The sequence below is a fragment of the Microcaecilia unicolor genome, chromosome 4 (genome assembly GCF_901765095.1).
Source record: "Microcaecilia unicolor chromosome 4, aMicUni1.1, whole genome shotgun sequence".
NCBI classification, from domain to species: Eukaryota; Metazoa; Chordata; class Amphibia; order Gymnophiona; family Siphonopidae; genus Microcaecilia; species Microcaecilia unicolor.
Genome location: NC_044034.1, coordinates 18,088,358 through 18,114,317, shown reverse-complemented (window position 1 = coordinate 18,114,317; position 25,960 = coordinate 18,088,358). Strand labels below are relative to the sequence as shown.

The window sequence follows — 25,960 nt, the reverse complement described above, 5'->3', positions numbered from 1 at the left end:
TAATATCCACAAATACAATTTTCAGAACCTTTTACAGTTGCTTCACTGTAATATTGTAGCATGACAAAATGCGGGCCAAGGGCTGCTTCTGAGGATGCTTCTGGTCTATACCAAAAATACAAATGGGCAGATGATCAAAAGCCCCCACGCTGTTCCAAACAGCGCTCTAAAAATAGCGCTGGAACAGTGCGGTTAGCTTAGCGGAGTTTAAAAAAGGTTTGGACGGCTTCCTAAAGGAAAAGTCCATAGACCGTTATTAAATGGACTTTGGGGAAAATCCACTATTTCTGGGATAAGCGGTATAAAATGTTTTGTACATTTTGGGGATCTTGCTGGGTATTTGTGACCTGGATTGGCCACTGTTGGAAACAGGATGCTGGGCTCGATGGACCTTTGGTCTTTCCCAGTATGGCAATACTTATGTACTTATGATCAGAGAAAATTGCATGCAAATTTAAGCACGCAATCCTCTCTGATCACGGGGTAGAAGTGCGGGAGGATTGTGCCTGAGCGCTTGACAATCCTCCCGCACTTGTTTGACAGGTCTGGGCTGTCGCTGGAGAGGGGTCGGGTCGGGGTTCCTGCAGGGTGGGGGCTGCTGCATTGGGGGGGGGGGGACTGCTAGCATGGAAATGAATGCTGGACGGGGCTCACCACCCCTCCCCAATGGTCTGCAAACCCTAACGCCAAATCCGAGCTGGTCGCTGATCATTGGGAATGAATTGGGTTAGAATGCATTTCCATGCTACTTGTGCTACGAGCCCTGTTTTGCATGCTAGTTGCGTTCAGAGCCCGCGAACGCGTTTCACGCGCTCAGGGGTTCTGATCATGAGGCGGTAGCAAACGCAGGCGCTAGTATGGGGCTAACAGCCTCTAGCGCCTGCGATTGCTTCTGATCATCGGCCCAAAAGTGAGGAGCAGACAAAGTATAATTAGCGTGTCTCACACACAGTATCCCGCCAGCCCCATAACACACTTAAAGAAATAAAAGTTAAATGCACAGAACCCCACCAGCCTCTGCACTCACAATCGTCACGTCACTCCTCTGTCGCAAGATACTTCCTTGGGATTCTCTCTTCACAGTTGGTAGAGGTAGCAGCAGCTCCGGTGAGAGTAAATGCGAGCCATCCAATTTGTTCGTCTGAGCTACTTTATTCTGTGGAAGTGGCGGGAGAGGAGACGAGGCCTCGGCGTCAGCTACCCGAGCTCCTTTGCTAGGTAGTTGTGGGAAGATAGGTGTAGGTCTCCGGGCTCCTTTCTTAAAGGGTTGTTGGGAGAAAGACGAAGCCGGATCAGTTCTTTGTTTCTCCGGCAGCAAGGCGGTGTCTTCAGCTCGCTTTTCCGGGTCAGCAGGACCTGCTGCTTCAAGGACTAGCGTCCGCTGCACTTGGGGCTGTGAAGGGGATTTTGCAGTTTTAGGCTGTAGTTTCGATTTTCGCCTTTTATCGCCAGCTGCTCCAAATTTCGGTGATTTTCATGATTTGTTGCTGCCACAATATAATAGGGACCCTGGTCATGATATGAGGATCAAAGTGGGTAGAGCCAGGAGTAACATAAGGAACTATTTCTCCAAGGGAAGGGTAAACACATGGAAAAAAGCATCCCAATGATATAGGTGGAGCCCAAAATAGTAAACATAATTCAAGAAATCATGGGATAAACACACAGATGTGAGGGTAAAGCCTGACAGCAGGTAGGCTCCATAGCATTACACTAGGAATGAGGGGTGAGGCAGTGGAGGAGGGGAGAAGATGGACCTTGGTGTCCTTATCCGACATCATTTTCTACATTTTACATTAAATTAGGGAGCAGTTATCTATTTCAATTTGGTTATAATAGAAAAACAACAGTGAAATGTATTATTCATAAAGGGCAATTCTATAACAGGGCACTTACAATTAGGTGTCCAGAAGGTGCACGGTAGGAGCCTATTTTATAAAGGAAAGTAGGCATCTAACCGGGTATACTGGCAAAGAGTAAGAAGCGGACCGCAAAGAAAAAAATAGTTCAATAAAAAAAAAGTCACCCAACCACGTATATACATGTTTAAAATTTAAGCACAAGCACACACTCCAGTGTGAAGGTCTACGTGCGACAGATACCCGTGTAACTTACGGTATTCTGCAAATTATGCGCATAAGTGGGATCCACGCCTATGTGGGGCCTCTAAATGGCTGTACAGAGTACCGCTTGGTACCATAATTTTGGGTGCCCTTTACTGAATTGCCCCCCCTCCCATAGTGTGCATTTAGAAGATCATACACAGGGGTGGAGCATGGGGGGAAAGGGAAATGGGACTTGATATACCGGCCTTTCTGAGGTTTTTTTGCAACTACACTCAAAGCGGTTTACATGTATTCAGGTACTTATTTTGTACCAGGGGAAATGGAGGGTTAAGTGACTTGCCCAGAGTCACAAGGAGCTGCAGTGGGAATCGAGCCCAGTTCCCTAGGATCAAAGTCTGCTGCACTAACCACTAGGCTACTCCTCCACTAGCAACATTCCATGTAGAAGCCTGCCCTTGCAGATCAGCAACGCTGCCGCACAGGCTTCTGTTTCTGTGAGTCACCCAACCACGTGTAGGATGTCAGACTCACAGAAACAGAAGCCTGCGCGGCCGCACTGCTGATCTGCAAGGGCAGGCTTCTACATGGAATGTTGCTAGTGGAGGAGTAGCCTAGCGGTTAGTGCAGTGGACTTTGATCCTGGGGAATTGAGTTCAATTGCCACTGCAGCTCCTTGTGACTCTGGGCAAATCACTTAATCCTCCATTGCCCCTGGTACAAATAGTACCTGAACATAATATGTAAACCGCTTTGAATGTAGTTTAAAAACCACAGAAAGGCAGTATTATCAAGTCCCATTTCCCCTCCCCCATATGCAGTGGCGTTCCTAGGGGGGCGGCGCCCCCCCCGATGCAGTGCGGACCCCCCCTGGCGAAAGACCCCCCCCGCAAAAGAGCCCTCCCGGGTGCATGCCGCTGGGGGGGGGGGTGCCGCAGCGCGCACCTGCTGCGAGTTTACTAACTTCTCTCGTTCACTGCAGCTCCCTCTGCCCCGGAACAGGAAGTAACCTGTTCCGGGGCAGAGGGAGCTGCAGCGAACGAGAGAAGTTAGTGAACTCTCGCAGCAGGCGCGCGCCACGGCACCCCCCCAGCGGCGTGCACCCGGGGCGGACCGCCCCCACCCCCCCTTGGTACGCCACTGCCTATATGAATGCATTTTGAATTTTATTTCATAGCAAAATGTGAAAAATCATAATATACAAGGGTGTGAAGACCTTTTCGAGACACCGTGGAAGTAGTTCTAGAAGGGGACGCTAAAGTAAGGCAGCAAATACATGTATAAAGCCAGTATATGTTAGTCATTTGAATTTAAAGTGGGATATACATTTTTGAAAATAAATAAAAAATTTGTGACCTTCTCTGGGAAAAGGAGACTAAAGTCACCAGAAACAAAAAAAAAAAAATGAGGTTTTAGTGAATTCTGTTAGAGCAAACAATGTGTAATACAACAGTCCAAACCCCACCCTTTTATGTAAAAATAAATACAGAGGTTCAAACAGGTAACCTTTGCCGACTGCTTATGGACCCATGACATGAATAATTGGCCATCATCACACATTATGATAGGGATATCAGTCGGAGACAAACATTTGTGGGTACACACGCATGTACACACACACATCATCTAGATAGGGGAGGGGATGAGAGGGGAAAAAAATTAAAAGGTTTGACAATGGAAGATGTTATCGAAAGTTAACATGCTTGTAATATTGTTGGTTTACATTTTATAATCTGTTAGGCTGGACAATTGATGAACAAGCGTTGATGCGTTTCTTGTCAATAAACAATATGAAAACTAAATTGGCCATTATCAACATTTTGGATCCGCTACTTTAGTCGCTTTTTCCCCCCAGAGACGGTCACATTTATCCATGCATGTGAACACATATGAGCCAAAAATAATCTGGCTATGGGCTGTTCTGCAACTACACGCATATCTTCAATAGCACATGGTTTGCAAATGTGTATTCACATGGGTGGAGTCTGGGCAGAATGAGGGGGGGGGGGGGGGCGGAATACTACAAGTTATGCTCACATCTCCCAAATTTAAGCATAAACATTTACACCAGCTCTAAAGCAGGTCTTCCTGCTCACACAAAACACATATATGCATATATACCTATTTCTATAAAGCGGGGGTGGGCAACCTCAATCATTGAGGGCTGCAACCCAGTCAGGTTTCCGGATTCCTTAATGCATTTGCATACAATGGTTTACAGCCCTCAAGGACCGAAGTTGCCCGCCCCTGCTATATAGGAAAGTAGGTGTCTACTTTTGCTTACAGAATAGGTTCCAGATAGATGCTCTCTAAAGTGCCTAAATATAGGCCCCCCCTTTACAGAACTGCCCTCGGTATGTGTCAAAGTTCAATGAAAAGTGAAGGGACCTCCAGAATGGATCCATTCTGAAAGGGTGGGTGGGAGTGGAGAATTATCCCAGCTTCGTTGTTACATTAGGGAAGTGGGATACTGGGTGGGGAATTTGTCCAGAGGATGGATGAAACTATTTTGAAAGAGATGGAGAGAGATCAATTGTACTAACTAGCTTTTGCACTCTTGAGTTATTCGCATGGAGGATTTTGCAATGCAGAGGACAGATACTACACTTTTTGTGTTACAGTCCACACTAATACCATTTACACGCTACTGAAGGGTAGTTTTAGCATGCATTCGCTAAAATGTAATATGCCACGTGCAAAGTGACATTGCAGCATGCACACTCAGGGGCCGATTCTCAGAACTCCACTGGAAAATACCGGAGCAACGCAGAAAAAAAACCTTCCCAACGGTTACCACTAATAGCATGCAAATTATATGCGTACTGTTAGCGTTGGAAAGTTAAGGGGGAGGAACATGCCTGAAGCATGTGCACAAGAGCTGTATGGTAAGCACAGATCTTGTGTGCATGCTTGGTCTAAAGATCAGGCGTTCATACTTGCCTGGCACAAACTCCCCCACACACTAGTCCGGACTTCAATTCCCAGTCCACTCCTCAATCTTTGGTGCTGGCTATTTCCAGGCCAGAACTGTCGGTGCAGCTCTTTTACGAGAACGATCTGGGTCAGATCTAGCACGTGCTTTGCCCCTGGGTGTACCTGGCAATGGCAAAGTTGGGGCCGGGAGTTGCACCAGAGAACCCCAAGGGCTGAGGAGAAATCTGGCTTCAGACACCCTAATGCCGGCTCTAAGCTGGTGTTAGGTTTTCGGTGGTAAGGGCGGCTTTGTTTTGTACGATGTTCTCTCAGCATTGGGAGAGAATAGGTGATGACCTAATTACCACTGGTTCAAACAGGGCCGCCGAGGGGGGGGGGGGGGCAAAATTTCCCAGGCCTCCAAGGGGGGGTCTGACGCCGGGGTCTCAATCTCCTGCTCCTGACGGGACCTGGGTGACAGGAACAGGAGAGAGAAAACTCCCGCGCTGGGCCCCCCTTGGAGGCTGTAGAGGACCCGGAGGAGCAGACACAGCAGGTTGGAATGGAGGACCCCCCGGGCCCCACCAACAGAAGAGATCGTCCTCCAGTGCTGCTCTTCTTTTCTGGTTGGGATCCCAAGGCCCCGTCACAGAAGAGTCTTCCAGCACTACTCTGCTCTGCCGCATTGCCTCCCAAGCAGCTGCTTTTCCCCTCCGGCCGAGAATGAGAGAAAAGCAGCCGAAGGGTCAGGCCATGCGGCAGAGTGAAGAGGAGTGCTGGAGAAAGACTCTTCTGTGACGGGGCCTTGGGATCCCAACCAGACAAGGACCAATTGCAAAGGACTAAAGTACAAAACATATCATGCATCTAACTTCCCCTACCTGGGATCCCAACTCTGGAACTCTCTACCCAGATACATTCGATCAACTAGTGAATACCTTCCCTTTAGGAAACTATTGAAAACCCATCTATTCAAACAGATTTACCCGAACGACTTGACCTACCATAAGCAACCCATCCATTTACCGGTTCATCTAATCATTAGCAACAATGACTCAGGAATTACCTCCTACCAACCTTCTTATCCTCCATGCTCTTCCCCTACCTCTTTTTTATCGCTCCACTTTTATTTTTTGTTATATTTGTACCCCGCGCTTTCCCACTTATGGCAGGCTCAATGCGGCTTACATGGGGCAATGGAGGGTTAAGTGACTTGCCCAGAGTCACAAGGAGCTGCCTGTGCCTGAAGTGGAAATCGAACTCAGTTCCTCAGTTCCCCAGGACCAAAGTCCACCACCCTAACCACTAGGCCACTCCTCCACTGTTGCTACTATTTGAGATTCTGCATGGAATGTTGCTATTCCACTAGCAACAGAAGTCGGCCCTTGCAGATCACCAATGTGGCCGCGCAGGCTTCTGCTTCTGTGAGTCTGACGTCCTGCACGTACGTGCAGGACGTCAGACTCACAGAAACAGAAGCCTGCACAGCCTTCTACATGGAATGTTGCTAGTGGAATAGCAACATTCCATGTAGAATCTCCAGTAGTAGCAACATTCCATGTAGAATCTCCAATAGTATCTATTTTATTTTTGTTACATTTGTACCCCGCACTTTCCCACTCATGGCAGGCTCAATGCGGCTTACATGGGGCAATGGAGGGTTAAGTGACTTGCCCAGAGTCACAAGGAGCTGCCTGTGCCTGAAGTGGGAATCGAAGTTCCCCAGGACCAAAGTCCACCACCCTAACCACTAGGCCACTCCTCCACTTCCTTACCTATCCCTATCCTTTCTCTCACATCTCTTCTATTCCATTTACTCCTTGTTCATTTGTCCTATCACATACCTCCTTTGTTGATTCTAATACTACAGATTGTATTGTCTTGTCACTATGTAAGCCGCATTGAGCCTGCGATGAGCGGGAAATCGCGGGGCACAAATGTAATAAATAAATAAATAATTTACAGTTATGGCGGGTGGCAGTGATCCTAGGGGGGGGGAGTGGTGGTGACGATCCTGGGGGGATGGCAGCGACGGCGACAATCCTTGGTGTGTGTGTGGGGGGGGGGGGTGACGACGATCCTGGGCGACAATCCTTGGTGGGTGGGGGGCCGCAGCCCTGCCCCAGACCCAGCTCAGTCTCTCGGCGGCCCTGGGCTCAAATACATTTGCATGCAATTTACGGTAGTGTTTGCCACCCATGCTGTCTCCTGCGCTAGATCCTCTCTGAATATACTGCGCACCCTAACGCCGGAGCTAATTGGCTCTAGCACCGGCGTTAGGTTCTGAGAATTGGCCCCTCAGTCTACTAAGCTGTATTGATTGTTTTAATGTGGGAGTTAACACGTGCTGACAATACGACACTACATTAACAGTTAACAAAAGAACACTGACACTGCACACATTTCAACCAAATTAAACAAGTAAAACAGAAACTGGAATTTAGGAGCATGGAATGGGTGGAGAGTGGATAGGGACGACACATAACACTAAGGGCCCTGTTTACTCAGTCACGCTGTAGGTAGGCTAGAGTTTTTAGCGTGCGCGAACGCTAGAGACACCCATATATTCCTATGGGTGTGTCTAGCATTAGCACGCACTCATTTTTACTGCGTACTTAAAAAATTAGCACGTCTTCGTAAACAGGGCCCTAAAAGTGGATGCTGCTATCATGGATTGAGGTATAGCTGCTACAGTCGGCATTATCTACTACGCCATTATCTGCCACAGTAGTCAAATTTGCTCCGCTTTAGTTGCCCAGTAGTCCTCTCACAAATACTGGGGAAAAACCCTTCAGTCACGGCAGAGGTTTTATATCTAACAAACCTTAACTTCTGCATAGCCACCGAGAGGGGGAGGCAAAATTCCCCGGGCCCGGGCCTCCAGGGGGGACCCGGCACAAGGGTCTTTCTCTCTCTCTCTCCTGCTCCTGACGGGATCCGGGTGATCGCATCCCGACGGGAGCAGGAGAGAGAAAACTCCGGTGCCAGCCCCCCCCCCCCCCGCATTGCCCTCAGGCCGCGCATGCTCAGTTTTGAGACCGAGCGTGTGCGGCCTGAGGAAAGCAGCCGCAGGGGCAGGCAATGCTGGGCAGGAGGAGGAGCCTCGCTCGGGCATGTGGGAGGGGGCAGCGGTGACGATTCTGCCCTGGGCCTGGCTCAGTCTCTCGGCGGCCCTGAACTTCTGTATTAACATGCTTCAGGTACAAAAATTTTAGTGGGCCTTAAGAAACAAAGCTGTAAAATGCTAATTCACGCAAGCTAAACGATCTTTAGCATGAGTTTTAGTACATAGGCCCCCAAATATCTGAACATTTTCACCTACTGCCTGATTTGTTTCTTTCAAAATGTTAGTCATCTCTGATGGCTAAATCAAATAATGATAAAACAGTGCTAAGGAATGGAACAAAAATTTTTAATATAGGTGGCCCCGGTCACAATACCAAATGAAACCTGCCACTTAAACTTACATTGGGCATACGCGACAGTGTAGGCCTGAGGAGGTATGCACTGGTCAGGATAAAAATGAGTCACCTCCAAGTCTAAAGGCCAGGGTAAAACTTGGTTGCTTCAGTCATTCAGCAGAGCAAAGGATAACTCTGTAAAAATTAACACTGGAAATATTTAGCTATTGTTCTCACTTCCTTCTTTATCAAAGGGGCCATTGTAAAGGGAGAGTAAGCCTCAGGGAGGAAGTTATCAACATGGGCTTTTTAAAGATGTGCTATTTTACTGTTAATCCCAGTTATTAGTAACTACAGCAGGGGCGTAGGTACTATGGGGTCACGGGGGCCTGGGCCCACGTAGATTTGGCCTTGGACCCCCCTGCCGCTACCCTCTCGACCCCCCCTTCCCGCCGCCAACCCTCCCCCGCGTACCTTTGCTGGCGGAGGACACCAACCCTGCCAGCCGAATTTCTCTCCTTGGCCGCGCTGCGTGCTGAATGATCTGATCAAGTTTCTGTGGTGTGTCTGCCGTCCTGCACGCACAGAAACTTGATCAGATCATTCAGCAAGCAACGCCGCACGGCCGAAGAGAGGACTTCGGCTGGCGAGCGTTGGGGTCCCCTGCCAGTAAAGGTACGCGACGGCGGTGGGGGAGGGTTGGCGGCAGGAAGGGGGGGTCGAGAGGGTTGCGGCGGGGGGGGGGGGGTGAAAGTTGGCAGCGGGCGGGGGGGGGGGGGGGGGGGGGGCTAAACTGTGCCCCCTGGACCCCCCTCCCATCGAAGTCTGGCTACGCCCCACTACAGTATGTCTCCTTCCATAAAATGGGACCAGAGCTAAAACAGAACAAATTTGTGGTAGATAGGATTTTAGATAGTGCTGGGGAGGAGCCGGCTGTCTTGGTCCATGTGGGTACCAATGACATAGGAAAATGTGGGAGAGAGGTTCTGGAAGCCAAATTTAGGCTCTTAGGTAGAAAGCTCAAATCCAGATCCAGCTGCTCCATAAAGCTGTTCCCCAGGGAGATATTAACAGACCGAGGTACCAATTTTCTGTCCCGTACGCAGAAACAGGTATGGGAGGCATTTGGGATCCAGCACCTCCGTACCGCGGCCTACCACCCCCAGACCAATGGGTTGGTGGAGTGCTTCAATAAGACCTTGAAGATGCTGTAAGAAAGGGACTTGGTATCCATCATGAACAATGGGATTTGTTACTTCCCTTTGTGTTGTATGTGTGTCGGGAAAGTGTGCAAGCCTCCCTAAAGGTCTCTCCATTTGAGATGATGTATGGGAGAGTACCCAGGGGAGTGTTGGATATTTTAAAAGAGCAGTGGGTGCCACCCGAGGAGCAGGATAAGGAAGTTAGTAGGTATTTGGTTGATCTAAAGGAGCGCTTGAGGAGGGTGCAGGAGGGGGCGCAGCAGGAGCTAGCCAGAAGCCAGGTAACCCAAAAGACCTATTATGACAGGAGGAGTGCCAATCGGACATTTCAGGTGGGGGAAAAAGTGCTGGTATTGATATCTGACTCCCCACATAAATTCATGAGCCAGTGGAAAGGGCCAGTTACGATAGAGAAACAATTGGGTCCCACCACCTATGCAGTGAGGCATGAGCAAGGCCGGATACAAACATATCATGTGAATGTTCTGAAGCCCTGGCGAGAGAGAAAGGGGTTATGGAGTCAGGGGATACAGGAAGAGGAGGAAGACCTGGGGCCCCAGATTACAGAGTTCTCACAGAAGTGTGAACCCCAGATAGCTCCAGGCCTTAGTGAACCCCAGCAGAAGGATCTGCAGGAACTTTTAGAGGAGTTTCGGGATGTGTTGACCGCTCGTCCCGGGGAGACTACTCTCATAACCCATGATATTGTATCTGAACCAGGGAAGGTAGTGAGGCAGCGGCCCTATCGTCTCTCCCCCCCCCCCCCATGCGGCAGGAGGTGGTCCAGCAGGTTAAGGAGATGGTATCCTTTGGAGTAATCGAGGAGTCCTTCAGTCCCTGGTCAAGCCCAGTGGTGCTTGTACCAAAAGCTGATGGTACCTGGCGGTTCTGCATTGACTTCCGCCAAGTCAATGCCCTGTCCAACCCAGATGCCTACCCCATGCCCCGCACTGAAGAATTACTAGATCGGCTGGGAACCACCAGGTACCTGTCTACCCTGGACTTGACCAAGGGCTATTGGCAGATACCCCTGACGGAGGGAGCACGGCCGAAAACTGCTTTTGCTACCCCGGTGGGACTTTATCAGTTTAAAAGAATGCCATTCGGGTTGCACTCCGTATCGTCGTCCTGCCAACGGTTGTTGGATAGGATATTACGTCCGCATCAGGAGTATGCGGCAGCCTACTTAGACGATGTGGTCATCCATAGTGAGGACTGGGCCACCCATGTAGTACGTCTCAGGAGGGTACTGGAGACGTTCCGACAGGCAGGTTTAACCTTAACCCCCCAAAAATGTCATTTCGGTCAGCGGCGCGTGAAATATTTGGGGTACATGGTGGGGGACGGACAGATCACTCCCTTATTTGACAAAGTGGCGAGCATTAGGGAGTTTCCTCGTCTGGGGAATAAGAAAAACAGATAAGTTGAAAAGCAAGAGCCCGAACACGCTTCAGTGGGATGGGGAAAGTCAAGGGGCCTTTGATAAGTTAAGGTCGATATTGTGTCAGGAACCAGTACTAAGGGCAGTGGACTTTGATAAAACCTTCGTACTCCAGGTAGATGCCTCTGGGGTGGGGTTGGGGGCAGTGTTATCCCAGCTCCATGAGGGACAAGAACATCCCCTCCTGTACCTGAGTCGCAAGTTCTTACCGCATGAGACGAGGTATTCCACCATTGAGAGGGAATGCTTGGCTATCAAGTGGGCCGTACAGGCCTGTCACTTCTATTTAGATGGCCGAGCATTTACGTTTGTGACTGACCACGCTCCTCTCAAATGGTTGGGGCATATGAAGAACAGTAATGCCCGGCTTACCCGGTGGTACCTGGCCCTGCAGCCCTATCGCTTCCGAGTGGAGCACCGGGCAGGTAGGCTTTTAACCAATGCCGATGTCCTGTCACGGATTGCTAGTGAAGAAATAGAAGTCCCTAGCAATCAGTTGAGGATGGGGGTATGTGAGAGGGTAGGTGAAAGGGGATCCGGGAAGGCACGCAGAAGGGGGGTGCAGGCAGCTGGGGAACCCCAACGGGGCAGACTTCATGTGCACAACACCCACATTCAGAAAGCTGCGCTACCGGAGGCAGAGAGGTTGGCTGGGTTAAGGAAGAAGAGGAGGAACTACCAGTCCCAGAATCCCTCTCTTCCCCACCCGGCTGTGCAAGAATTAGGGGAGGAGATAGAAGATTGTGAAATGGTCTCTGAGGGAGGTGATGAGGGCCAGCTGGAGAGGTTGGGGGTGGGGGAAGTTGAAAAGGAGGATAAAATGGAGGTTACTGAAGGACTAGAGGAGGAACAGATGGAGATTGGAGCTCTGGCTCAAACCCGAAAAGCTGCTGTAAGAGGGTGGCTAGCTGTGCCTTGGAGAGACTGGTGGAAGACCAGAGGAGAGAGACTGAGGCGCTGGGGGAGATCTCTACTAAAGAGGAAACAGGTGCAGCCCCTGGGAGAGAAAGAGGGCTGGGCACAATTGAAACCCCAGTCTGAACCAGGGGGGGACCAAAGCTGTGTAGCTGTGCTGTAAGAAAGACTGTGTAAACTGTTTCATACTGAAAAGGTCTGGGCCTGCAACCTACCAAGCTACTGTGTTTTCTTTCTGATAATGTACTGTTCCCTAAAAGAAGTAATTTTGGCTAAAGTGAAGTGAGGTTATATGGACTGTTTTGAACCTGAATTGTGCTTTGGGGCAGCAAGCCTGAACAACCTGGAGTCAAGGTGTTCCTGGGCGCTTATGTTAACTGGAAGCAAGAAAATAAAGCTCTCTTACTTGTAAACGTTGGGCTGTGGATGTGCCTCTGTGCAAGGAACAGAGGTGGGAAGAAGTCCTGAAACTTCTCAGGGCCTGGAGCTGAGGCTCAGAGTAACCAGATTGCTGTGGAGTGAGGCAACAGCCGTGTGAAGGAGAAGGCAGCTAAGCAGGGTTGAGCCCGGCTGGGTCCTGGAGGAGTGACCCAGCTACAGTACTTAAATAACCTATCTAATGGTAGCCCATATTGATAGCCACGCCCCTAAATATGACTTCTTACAAATGAAATAGGAAGGATAATTATTTTCAATTACATTTATGGCTCGTTGTCAAAACAAAATCAAAATAAAATAGAGTCAGTTTTATGGCTGTACTTACTATGGCCAATAGCAGCAGAATGTCTGAAAGCCACATTTTAAGTAGGGAAGATGAGGTGTTTTTACATCCAAAGTGCAGGTCAATGTTTGCTGGTACCTTGCTAAAATAACATTTGTGAGCAGCATATAGTTTTTTTTTTTTTAAATAAAGGAGGAAATAAATAACGTTTCTTACCTCCTTGTGCATTTCCTTTGGGAAAAAGAAATAGGGAATAGATGATATGAGCACAAGGAAAGACGCCACTAAAAATCCCATCCACCAAGCTCCCACCCAGTGTGGATCGCTTGGTTTAAGAAGTACATCCTCTGAAAGAAGATCAGAAAATAGATCATTTCTCACATTATTATTATACGCACTTAACCAGGAATGAAACAAGACAATTGAGAAATCTTCATTTTATCCTTTCGTTCACCCAACTCAGGGTCAGAAAAAGCCAGTGCGGTTTTTCTAGCATAAAAGGTGCCAGTACTCAAACGCCAGGCCACCCTTCAGGGATTGGGTGATCACTTAGGGACCCAACACACATTAGCCAGGCCCCCTGCAACCAGTCACAGAATCTATGACAAGGTAGAATTGGTGTGTAGGGCTTGAGCTCTGTCATTAAAACTTGGGGATCATGGGTCAATTTTAGCAGACAATGAAAAAGGTGCCGGTACTCAGGACCCCCAAGTACCCCCTCAAAAAAAAGCCCTAGAAAAAACTCATGAGGTGGGAAGACTCAGCTAGCATCCTGCAGATGGGACAGGAAGAAGGAAACATTGTAAGTGCAATCATCACCGGTAGAAGAGGAGGCAGGGCCGCCGAGAGGGGTCGGGGAGTGGAGGAGTGGCCTAGTGGTTAGGGTGGTGGACTTTGGTCCTGGGGAACTGAGTTCGATTCCCACTTCAGGCACAGGCAGCTCCTCTGGGCAAGTCACTTAACCCTCCATTGCCCTATGTAAGCCGCATTGAGCCTGCCATGAGTGGGAAAGCGTGGGGTACAAATGTAACAAATATAAAATAGATACTATTGGACATTTTACATGGAATGTTGTTATTCCACTAGCAACATTCCATGTAGAAGTCGGCCCTTGCAGATCAACAATGTGGCCGCGCAGGCTTCTGCTTCTGTGAGTCTGATGTCCTGCACATACGAAGTCTGCGCAGCCTTCTACATGGAATGTTGCTAGTGGAATAGCAACATTCCATGTAGAATCTCCAATTGTAGCAACATTCCATGTAGAATCTCCAATAGTATCTATTTTATTTAGTTACATTTGTACCCTGCGACTAGACACCATCCATGGCCCGACTTTGGCCTCAGTTTCATATCCTTCCTCAGGATCCGTGGTGTCCAACGCACACTGAGCAACAGAACACTTCATCTGATCAGTTGGACACCACGGATCCTGAGGAAGGATACGAAACTGAGGCCAAAGTCGGGCCGTGGATGGTGTCTAGTCGGCTGTAGTTTAAAAAGATAAGTGCAATTACTCCGTACTATATGTATAGACGGGTTTAGTGATTTTGAAAGATTGAAGTAAAAGTCAATATATAATTTGCAAAAGTTTATATATAATTTGCAAAATAATAGAAAACAGAAGAATAAAGAAGGAGGTTTTTTTTAACCCATGATGATTTAAAGGACCTCCCTAAGGTTGGTGATATCAACGAAGGAGTGTTCCTTTATAATTTGAGGTTTTTTCCTCTTAATATTTAGTAATTCTTCAGGATTAGTAACGGGTATCAATTTTTTTGTGATGTGTATCATTGATGACTGTTGATATCCAAGCAAGCTCTTTCTAGTAGTATATAGGACACAGAGGTAATCATTTATAAAATAATTTAAAGCCATGCTAGGTTCCAGAGCACTGGAAAGGAATGAGAGGAAAGACTAACCAAGGAGAGAAAAAAAAAGCCCTGCAGAAATGCATTTATGTCACTGCAGAAAACAATGGAGTAATTATATATGGGCCTGATAATTCAGAACGATTTAAATTGCCTGTACAAGGCTAACGGAGCAATTTCAGCAACACTGATCAAGTTTTCTTTCTGTACAGTTCTTTATGAATATCCACTGTTTGACAGCCAATAAACGTAGCCTCATCTTGCAAAATACAGACACAGAGAAGATAGCATTCTTTTTGCATCAGACACTGCCTTGGTTTTCACAAGAGCAGGATTAAAGTGTATTGACAGAGTTACATGCAGAATCTTTCACAATACCTTCTTGTGTAATTCTTAGCTCTGCTCAGAAACAAAAATTTCTTACTGTTATAATGTATTAACAATGAACAAAAAGTAACATAGTAAATGACGGCAGATAAAAGACATGAACGGTTCATCCAGTCTGCCCAACAGTCACGCTCATTATCAGTTCACGATTAAATCAACAATGAATGTGATATTATATACTTTATCACGAGTCTTCCTTTGGCATTCCTGGGACATCGACTGTAGAAATTCGCCCGGCTCTGTTCTTACGTTCCATCTAGAGGGGTTGCCGTCAAAGCTCGCTCCAGCCTATCAAATCCGTCTTGTCATTGCAGGACCCAGACCGTAAAAGTCTGCCCAGCACGATTGTACACAAAATCATCCACGCAGACGCCCCAACCTACATGTTAAACCTCGTGGACCTGCCTCCCAGAAACATCAAAAGATCATCCCGCAAATTTCTCAACCTACACTTCCCCAGCTGTAAAGGACTAAAATACAAGCTGACACATGCAACTACCTTCTCTTACATAGTAACATAGTAGATGACGGCAGAAAAAGACCTGCACAGTCCATCCAGTCTGCCCAAGAAGATAAATTCATATGTGCTACTTTTTTATTTGTACTGTCCTCTTCAGGGCACAGACCGTATAAGTCTGGCCAGTCCTATCCCCGCCTCCCAACCACCAGCTCTGGCACAGACCCAATAAGTCTGCCCAGCACTATCCCCGCCTCCCAACCACCAGCTCTGGCACAGACCCTATAAGTCTGCCCAGCACTATCCCCGCCGCCCAACCACCAGCCCCGGCACAAACCGTATAAGTCTGCCCAGCACTAGTCCCGCCTCCCACCACCAGCTCTGGCACAGACTGTATAAGTCTGCCCAGCACCAGTCCCGCCGCCCAACCACCAGCCCCGGCACAAACCGTATAAGTCTGCCCAGCACTAGTCCCGCTTCCCACCACCAGCTCTGGCACAGACCGTATAAGTCTGCCCAGCACTATCCCTGCCTCCCACCACCGGCTCTGGCACAGACTGTATAAGTCTGCCCAGCACTAGTCCCGCCTCCCAACCACCAGCCCCAGCACAGACCGTATATGTCTGCCCAGCACTAGCCCCGCCTCCCAACCACCAGCTCTGCCACCCATTCTAGGCTAAGCTCCTGAGGATCCCTAAGCTCCTGAGGAGCACGCAGTTGTGGAATGCACTACCTACTGACTCGAAAACTATTGACGAAAGTACCAACTTCCGTAAATCTCTGAAGACTTATCTCTTCACCAAGGCCTACAAAGAGAACCCATAACCTAACTAAACCACTTCTCCAACCCACCCCAATACGACAGTCCATCTTCTAAATACTCTCTTTTCCCCTACTTATTCTTTCTACATCACTAATTGTATCTGACATCCTGGAATGACAATGCCATAACAGGACTCTGTAAGCCACATTGAGCCTGCAAATAGGTGGGAAAATGTGGGATACAAATGCAATAAAATAAATAAATAAAAAAACTCCTCGGTTCCAGCTACTGAAGTTGCCTATCCTAAACTGGATGCCATTTACAGACACAGACCTACAAAGTCTGCTCGGCACTGGCCTTAGTTCATAGAAACAACACAAACAATTCAAGCAGGAAAAGAAACTTCAGAAGAAGTCATACGAGTACTTTTTTTTCATATCGCACTATGGGACCCCCCTTTTTCAAAGCAGGCCGTATGCTAATATTCCCCATTAGCATGCGGCAACTGCAAATTAATTAACGCAGGAGCACTTACTGCCTCCTATTTAGGAGGTGCTGCGCTCCCGCGTTTACCAGTTAGCGCACGCCAATATGAACACGCTAGTACATCCATGCCCATTCCCTGCCTATGCCGCAGCCCTCCCAAAAATAATAATAAAAAAATAGCAAGCAATTAGCGTGCACATACATAGGAAGTTACCGCAAGATGCTTTAGCACATCCCGCAGTAGGCCTTTTTTATTTTTGTTTTTGTTACATTTGTACCCCGCGCTTTCCCACTCATGGCAGGCTCAATGCAACTTACATGGGGCAATGGAAGGCTAAGTGACTTGCCCAGAGTCACAAGGAGCTGCCTGTGCCTGAAGTGGGAATCAAACTCGGTTCCTCAGGACCAAAGTCCACCACCCTAACCACTAGGCCACTCCTCCACTGTTGCTACTATTTGAGATTCTACATGGAATGTTGCTATTCCACTAGCAACATTCCATGTAGAAGTCGGCCCTTGCAGATCACCAATGTGGCCGCGCAGGCTTCTGCTTCTGTGAGTCTGACGTCCTGCACATACGTGCAGGACGTCAGACTCACGGAAACAGAAGCCTGCACAGCCTTCTACATGGAATGTTGCTACTATTGGAGATTCTACATGGAATGTTGCTATTCCACTAGCAACATTCCATGTAGAATCTCCAATAGTGTCTATTTTATTTTTGTTACATTTGTACCCTGCGCTTTCCCACTCATGGCAGGCTCAATGCGGCTTACATGGGGCAATGGAGGGTTAAGTGACTTGCCCAGAGTCACAAGGAGCTGCCTGTGCCTGAAGTGGGAATCGAACTCAGTTCCTCAGGACCAAAGTCCACCACCCTAACCACTAGGCCACTCCTCATCTCTACCTACCTTCAACGGTTATTATCGAGGCATGCTTATTTCTCCTGGTCTGGATGGGTATTACACCTGCTCCCCATCATGGATTGCCTTGCTGACAGTTGTACAAGCAACTCTGAACCATCTCAGCATCTGGAACCTAACAATGACCAGCCTCTCTCTGAATGCCCATTTCAGACTTTCCACATAATACCTACAGTCCTTCCTAATAAAATGTCCATAGCCCCTTTTTTTGGTCTCTCTTATCCTTTTCCCTATTTCTTCTTACACTGTTCCTTCTACCCTAATTCATGTAATTGTAAAACAACTGGTCTGGCTTTAGCCTTATCAGTACATTGTAAGCCACTTTGAGTCTGCATACCTGTGGAAAAAAGTGGGATATAAATGTGCAACTAACTAAATAAATTAAAATGTCATATTTCATTATTCGGTGTTTATGTCAGATACTGTGGGGTATTGTCACGTCTGTGGTTGTGACCACCCTCAGACTTACCTTATTTCTGGGGGGTCAGCATCTGTGCTGGCTTTTGTCTGTTTCTGTGTTAGTTTTGTCTCTGTCTCTGTGTGCTGATTACTTCACTAGACCTCACCTGTGTGGGCTATGCCTCTCTGGGGAGCCAGCATCTAAGATGGCGCCTGTCTGTTCTGTTCCAGCTTCCAAGATGGCTCCTGCCTGGCCAGCATCTAAGATGGCTTCCGCCTGTTCTGTTCCAGCTTCCAAGATGGCTCCTGTCTGTCCTTCCTGTGTATTGACTTCCTATGTGCTTCAGGCCTCCCTGTGGTGTCAGTGCGTTTCCTGCTTCTGTCCTGCTGTAGGTGACATCATCGGTGAGGGCCTTCATAAGGAAGTGCTCTAGTGCTTCCGCCAGTTTCTCTCTGTCTGTGTTTGGAGCCTGAAGCTTCAGCCCTAAGACTCTGTTAGCTTCTGGTTTATTCCTCTGTCTGCTGCCAGCCCTAAGACTCTGTTAGCTCCTGGTTTTTCTCTCTGTCTGCAGCCTGCTCCAAGACCCTGTTAGTTCCTGGTTTATTCTGTTTGCAGCCTGCCCTAAGATGTAGCTAGTTTCCTGGTTTATTCTATTGCCTGCCACCTGCCCAAGACTCTGCTAGTATCCTGGTTTATTCTCCTGTCTGCTGCCCAGCTTATGTGTTGCCCTGAACCCTGTTGCTACCCTGTCTAGTTGTGTATATCCTGAGTGTATATCCTGAATCCTGCTTCTGCCTAGCTAGTGTGTATATCCTGAGTCATGCATATTCTGAGTGTATATTCTGAATCCTGCTTCTGCCTAGCTAGGTGTTTATCCTGAGTCCTGTTTCTGCCTAGCTAGGGTGTATATCCTGAACCTCGCCCCTGCCAAGCTTGCATGTCTATCCTGAACCCTGTATATCCTGAACCCCTTTCTACGAAGCTTGTATGTATATCCTAGCCCCTGTTTCCGTCTTGCCTTTGTGCACGCCTGTCTGCTTAGTCTGTCTTGTGATTCTTGCTAGTGGCTGCGTAGCAGCTTTCAGTCCTAGTCTAGTTTAGTTCTGTGCCAAGCCTTCCTCGTGTATCCCAGACCTCGAGTGGGTCCTCTGGATCTTCAGTTCCTGCCCTGTCCTACAAGTCCTGCCGGCCACCTGCACTTTGGAGCTCAACTCTGGAGGAACAGTGGTCAAGCGCAGGTGAAGCTGTACCTGTTCTGCCTGTTCTAGTTGCCTGCCTTTGCTACTACTCCAGTCCTGAGTTCCAGTCCTGCTCTTCCTTGTATCCAGTTCCAGGGTGGTCTTGCCTGCCTCTGCCGCTCCTCGGCAGTGGTCCAAGGGCTCACGAATTCCGGTCCTGCCTCGAGGACCCGACAGGTATGCCTTCTTGAACTGGTGATTTTTTTAGTTTTTTTTTCGGAATTCTACATGATTATTCTTAGATTTCAGGTGTTTTGGTAGAGAATTCCTGAGCTCTGTGCATATGTAAGAGAAACTTGACACATATATTGACTTATACTTCAGGCTTTTACAACTTGGGAAGTGAAGAGTTAAGTACATTAGGGCTTAGTGCACCTTAGCAAAAGAACCCCTAAATATTTAGATGCTCAGAGACAGAATCATTTTCACACAAGAGATCTACCGTGATGGCGGAGTGGCCTAGTGGTTAGGGTGGTGGACTTTGGTCCTGAGGAACTGAGTTCGATTCCCAGCACAGGCAGCTCCTTGTGACTTAACCCTCCATTGCCTGCCGCATTGAGCCTGTCATGAGTGGGAAAAAGCGCGGTGTACAAATATAACAAAAATAAAAAGTCCTAACTTTGTGATTAAGCAGCTGGAGAAGTCCTTTTAAATGCATCTGAGCATCTAAATATTTAGGGTCCTTTTCATTAGGAAGTGATTTTCCTTCTTCCGATTACTTCTGCAATTTGAATATTAGGGTTGCAGTCTTTACACCATGACATTAAACTTTCAAGATAAGAAATTATAATTGCATATTTGTCTTTGCTGGTATTACAACAATCCATGTTACTAGCTTCTAAGGAACTTATGCACTTTGAAGAACACTGATGTAGTCAAAATTTCAGAAAAATACAGTTATTTGATAACAGAATGCTTGAAAAACTTCTGATGAATGACCTGACCCAGACAAATAAAAGTAAACAAAGCTTTGCTTCATTTCACTCTAGTATAGCTTGCCGCACTGATTATGTTTCGGAGTGCCTCAGATTCTCTTAGCTTCCTGATGCTGGTTTGCAGATCTAATCTTGTTTGTCCTTATTCCCTTATCTCTTGTTTGTCCTGTTTGTCTGTCCTAATTAGATCATAAGCTCTGTCGAGCAGGGACTGTCTCTTCATGTTCAAGTGTACAGCGCTGCGTATGTCTAGTAGCGCTACAGAAATAAGTAGTAGTGTTTGGGATTGTGGAATCTTGCTACTCTCTGGGATTCTGCACAGAATCTTGCTACTCTTTGGATTCCGGAACTTTGCTACTCTTTGTCCTTATTCCTTATTTGTCCTGTTTGTCTGTCCTAATTAGATTGTAAGCTCTGTCGAGCAGGGACTGTCTCTTCATGTTCAAGTGTACAGCGCTGCGTACGTCTAGTAGCGCTATAGAAATGATAAGTAGTAGTAGTAGTAGGATTCCGGAATCTTGCTCCTCTTTGGGATTCTGCACAGAATCTTGCTACTGTAGGATTCTGGAATCTTGCTACTCTTTGGGATTCCGGAATCTTGGTACTCTTTGTCTTTATCCCTTATTTGTCCTGTTTGTCTGTCCTAATTAGATTGTAAGCTCTGTCGAGCAGGGACTGTCTCTTCATGTTCAAGTGTACAGCGCCTTGTACGTCTAGTAGCGCTTTAGAAATGATAAGTAGTAGTAGTAATCTTGACCGACACAAAAGAAAGTACTCCTAAAACATGCTCTGCCCTTACTGTAGATAAAAATCAATTCTCACAGTGTCATTTTACTGACTTACCGCTTTTCATTTTATCAATGTCGACGTAATAGCGCAACATAGCGGATCCCAGCACAAATGCTACACCAGGTCCTAATACAGTCACAGCAAACAGGATTCCTAGAAAAAGACACCTTTTAAGCAATGTTATACTCAAGCTATATTAAATCAATATATAGAAAGCAAGGCCATCTTATTTACTACAAGCTATTGTAAAATAATGCTTAATATTTGTTTTTAAGTCAAAGCTGGTTTTTGACATCTCCATTAATATTTTTGAGAGGTCTATGTGTTTAAGCCCAAAATTTATTCATTATTTATTAGGATTTATTTACAGCCTTTTTGAAGGAATTCACTCAAGGCGGTGTACAGTAAGAATAGATCAAACATGAGGAATAGGCAATTACAGCAGTAAAAATATTCAAATAACAATACAAAGTAGGGCATGGTATACTTTTTACAATGTCAACACAATACGTAATAGAACATTATAATTGATAGTGAAGGGTAAGGCAAAGTTGTAACATATAGATGGGAAAGAAAGTAGGAAGGGTTATAAAGTAAGGTGACTGATCTGAAGAAAGTTGCACATGAGGTCAGAGAGACGATTAAATATTATCTCAGCTAGGGTCGGAGTGGCTAAACATGTCCCGCTGCAGTATGTGCAGCCCGTGTCACTCCTTGTGTGTGTGAGTGAACTAACAAGTTAGTTACTTCTTCCGTTAAAGGCTTGGTTGAAGAGCCAAGCTTTCACCTGCTTCCTGAAGTACAGATAGTCTTGTGTTTATAGAAGAAAACACCAGTATGGCAGAATTTGCTTTATTAGAAGACTAGAAAAAAAAAAGCCCATTTCTCACTGAAATGAAACGGGCGCTAGCAAGGTAATCACCTTCTGCCATTGATGTTTTTAAGGGACGTTCCAGCATCCCCCCTCTCTCCCTCCCAATTCCAGGGCCCCCCTCCCTCCCAGGTCCACAGTCCTCCCTCCCTGGTCCAGGGTTCTCTCTCCCTCCGAGTTTCAGGGTCGTCATCCCTCCCTCCCTCCCTTCCAGTTCCAGGCCCCCTGCCTCCGAACTGGAAGGGAGGGAGGGAGGGACGACGACCCTGGAACTGGGCTGGAATTGGGAGGGAGGGGGGACTACGATAACCCTGGAACTCGGAGGGAGGGAACGAACTTGCCTATGCAGTCTACTGTAAGCGAGGAAGCCAATTAGGTTAATCTCTGTTTCCACTCTCCCTCGCAGCTGTCATCACTGACGCGTCGCGGTTTCCCAGGCAACACGGTGACGTCAGAGTTCCCTCGAGGGCGGGGCAGTGATCGCGAGTGCGATTACGAACCCCAGGAACGCTACACGGCTTCGCTGCAACGCTGCCACGGAGTCAGCTTCAGAACGTTGGAGGTGCGAATTATTATATTAGATCTTCTCATGCAGTAGGCCCTGATGTTGGCAAGCGCCTGCTTCAGGGGAATGAAAATATCACTGGACGTAAAACATTGAAAAAACTAAAAACTGTTGGGTAAAATTAAATTCCAATGTCCGGCCTCCTCTGATTGGCAGGGCGTGGCACAGCAAAGGCCCCGGAACAGCCTGTTTTACTCGCTGCCACTACTGGTGATCAAGGCAGGTATGGAGGATGGAAAGGTGAGAGAAATGCTGGCAGCTATCTCTGGCCGAAAGTAGCTGTGACTCTGATAGCTCAGGATAGTGTCTGGAGTGAAAGGCAAGGGGGGGGGGGGGTGAGGCGGACATAATTGTTGTAACATAGTAACATAGTAGATGACGGCAGAACAAGACCTGCACGGTCCATCCAGTCTGCCCAAGAAGATAAATTCATATGTGCTACTTTTTTTATTTGTACTGTCCTCTTCAGTGCACAGACCGTATAAGTCTGGCCAGCCCTATCCCCGCCTCCCAACCACCAGCTCTGGCACAGACCCTATAAGTCTGCCCAGCACTATCCCTGCCTCCCACCACCGGCTCTGGCACAGACCCTATAAGTCTGCCCAGCACTATCCCCACCTCCCAACTACCAGTCCTGCCTCCCACCACCAGCTCTGGCACAGACCGTATAAGTCTGCCCAGCACTATCCCTGCCCCCCACCACCGGCTCTGGCACAGACCGTATAAGTCTTGCCAGCCCTATCCCCGCCTCCCAACCACCAACCCCGCCTCCCAACCACCAGCCCCCGCACAGACCGTATAAGTCTGCCCAGCACTATCCCCGTCACCCAACCACCAGCCCCCGCACAGACCGTATAAGTCTGCCCAGCACTAGTCCCCCCTCCCAACCACCAACCCCGGTACAGACCGTATATGTCTGCCCACAGAGAGGAAATCCCGAGGTCCCCTACATTTGCTAGTTACTGTGATGGGCTGACCACCACCAACTGTCAATTGCTCTGGTGCTAGTTTTTAACTTAGAGAGGTGGCGCTGGGGCTGCTTGGCCGTACCGAGCATCTTACATGGGGCTTTTGGTGTACTGGTTGGCACATGCACATTCCTAGAAAGGATTTTGCCGTTCTGGAAAGTTCTGGAAGCTTATATTTCTGATGCTGATGAGTGGTTATGTGACTCACTTTTGTGATAAGTAAACATGAAATTTTCAGAGAAATGGCAGAATAAATATTTATTTATTTTGCTGCATTTGTATATATATCCCACATTTTCCCACCTCTTTGCGGGCTCAATGTGGCTTACATTATGCCGTAATGGCGATCGCCATTTCCGGAATGAGAAGTACAGAATATTATTGCAATTAAAGTACAGAAAATATCAAGTAAATTAGAAGTAAATAGATATACAATTCATTTCTGATATTTGAGATCAAAGGTAAAATATAACATTCAGTAATGACAATGTAATCAAAGTAACCAAATAAAAAAAGAGTCCAGTGTTAACTTGTTCTGGAAAAGTTTTGATGTCAGGTCATTGTGAAGGATCCTTTTGATAAGTCTCTTCAAACAGATTAGTCTTTAGCAATTTCCGGAAAGTTGCCAGATCATGCGTTGTTTTTATAACCTTCGCTAGCGCATTCCATAGTTGCGTGCAGATCTAGGAAAAGCTAGCTAAATAAATCGATGTATATTTAAGTCCTTTGCAGTTGGGGTAATGGAGGTTCAAGAATGTGCGTGATGAAGTTTTTAAATTCCTTGATGGCGGGTCTATGAGGTCTGACATATTTAGCGGGGCTTCGCCATAAATAATTTTACGAACCAGGGTACAGGTTTTGAATGTAATACGATCTTTTAATGGGAGCCAACGTAACTTTTCTCCGAGGGGCTTGGCGCTTTCATATTTTACTTTGTCAAATATGTCTGGCCGCAGGGTTTTGGGCTGTTTGAAGTTTTTAAATAATTTGTGCTTTACATCCGGCATAGATGGAATTGCAATAGTCCAAATGGCTTAACACCATTGATTGCAGAATATCTCTCTTGGGAAGAAAGGTTTTACCCTTTTAAGTTTCCACATTGCATGGAACATTTTCTTTGTTACATTTTTCGGATGACTTAATAATGTGTTACAATTTATAGAACGTATAGTGAATGCATGGAAAGGCTTTTCAGGGGAGGCAGTGGAGGCAAAATAGTGCCAGAATTCAAGAAGAAGCGCAATAAAATTGAGATCCCTAGTTTCAAAAAGAACAAAGCGGTAGGAATCAACTGGGGAGTACAGCACTGTATCGGGAAGTAGACTGGAAAGACTAAATAGGTCTCAGTAGGTGGTAAATTTAAAAACAGGATGCCAATCTTGACAGTCAAAAAGGTGCCTATTTTATAAAAAAGAGGGGAAGTAATAAGGAAAGGACACATGGCCAACCAATACACCAAAAGAAGCCCAGAGATAAAAGGTCCAAATGTGTTAATTTTTGCAGAAAGGCAACTATTATTTGCGAATCGTGCTCAAGGCAGTAGTGAGATATGAATGGGCTTTCAAATCTCCTCAACGGAGGTTGATCTCAACTGGGCTATTGACAAAGCCATAGCTCTGATACTGTGAGTTGTGACATGACCCTCTAAAGACAGCCCAACCTGAGCATAAGTGAAGAAGATACAATCTGCTAGCCAACTAGATAAAGTGTGTTTACTGATGGCTGCCCCCATCCTATTTGGGTCAAAAGAAACAAAAGGCTGGGTAGACTGTCTATGGGCTTTAAACTGATTCAGAGAGAAGGTGAAGACTCACTTGCAGTCCAAGGTGTGCAGTGCACTTTTTGCCAGGATGGGTGTGAGGTCTTTGGAAAAATGTGAACGATTGACTGATTACGGAGGAATATCGACACTACCTTTGGAAGGAACTTAGGATGCGTGTCGAGTACCATTCTATTATGATGGAATGTTGTGTAAGGTGGATCGGCTCCTAGGGCTTGAAGCTCACTGACCCTATATGCTGAAGTGACCACCACCAGAAACAGGAAATTTCCAGGTCAAAAACTTCAGATGACATTATTTAGTGGCTCAGATCTGCTGTGGATCTGAAACAGCTGCAGGCTATAACAGATCTCATAGCCAGTTCATTTGATCGATGATGCCTCAATGCTGAATTCACTTTTGATACAGTTTGGGTGATATGTATCTCCTACCATTGATGCTTGTTTAAAACACTTCTCTTTTGATTTGCTATCATAGAAACCCAAATAGTAGCAACATTCCATGCTACCAATCCCAGGGCAAGCAGTGGCTTCCCCATGTCTGTCTGAATAGCAGACTATGGACTTTTCCTCCAGGAACTTGTCCAAACCTTATTTAAATCCAGATACGCTAATCACTGTTATTACATCCTCCGGCAAAGAGCTCCAGAACTTCTATTCGTTGAGTGAAAAAATATTTCCTCCTATTTGTGTTAAAAGTGTTTCCATGTAACTTCATTGAGTGTCTCCTAGTCTTTGTACTTTTTGAAAGAGTGAAAATCGATTCACTTCTACCTGTTCTACACCACTCAGGATTTTATAGACCTCAATCATCTTCCCCCCCGCCCCCCAGCCATCTCTTTTCCAAGCTGAAGAGCCCTAACCTCTTTAGCCTT

The 25,960-nt window shown here is 47.0% G+C and overlaps 1 protein-coding gene across 5 annotated transcripts in view; it reads right to left on the bottom strand.

The window, feature by feature from the left end:
* The window catches only part of SLCO2B1 (solute carrier organic anion transporter family member 2B1), a 208,249-nt gene that overhangs the window by 89,748 nt on the left and 92,541 nt on the right, over nucleotides 1–25,960 (bottom strand). For 3 of the 5 annotated variants that reach the window (XM_030199987.1, XM_030199988.1, XM_030199989.1), the window contains exons 6-8: nucleotides 20,957–21,055; nucleotides 12,873–13,003; nucleotides 1,028–1,393 (exon numbers count right to left, since the gene is read on the bottom strand). In XM_030199987.1, coding sequence (XP_030055847.1) covers nucleotides 1,028–1,393; nucleotides 12,873–13,003; nucleotides 20,957–21,055 — 596 coding nt within the window. The remainder of the gene's footprint in view (nucleotides 1–1,027; nucleotides 1,394–12,872; nucleotides 13,004–20,956; nucleotides 21,056–25,960) is intronic. The other 2 variants (XM_030199990.1, XM_030199991.1) reach the window with 1 other exon arrangement.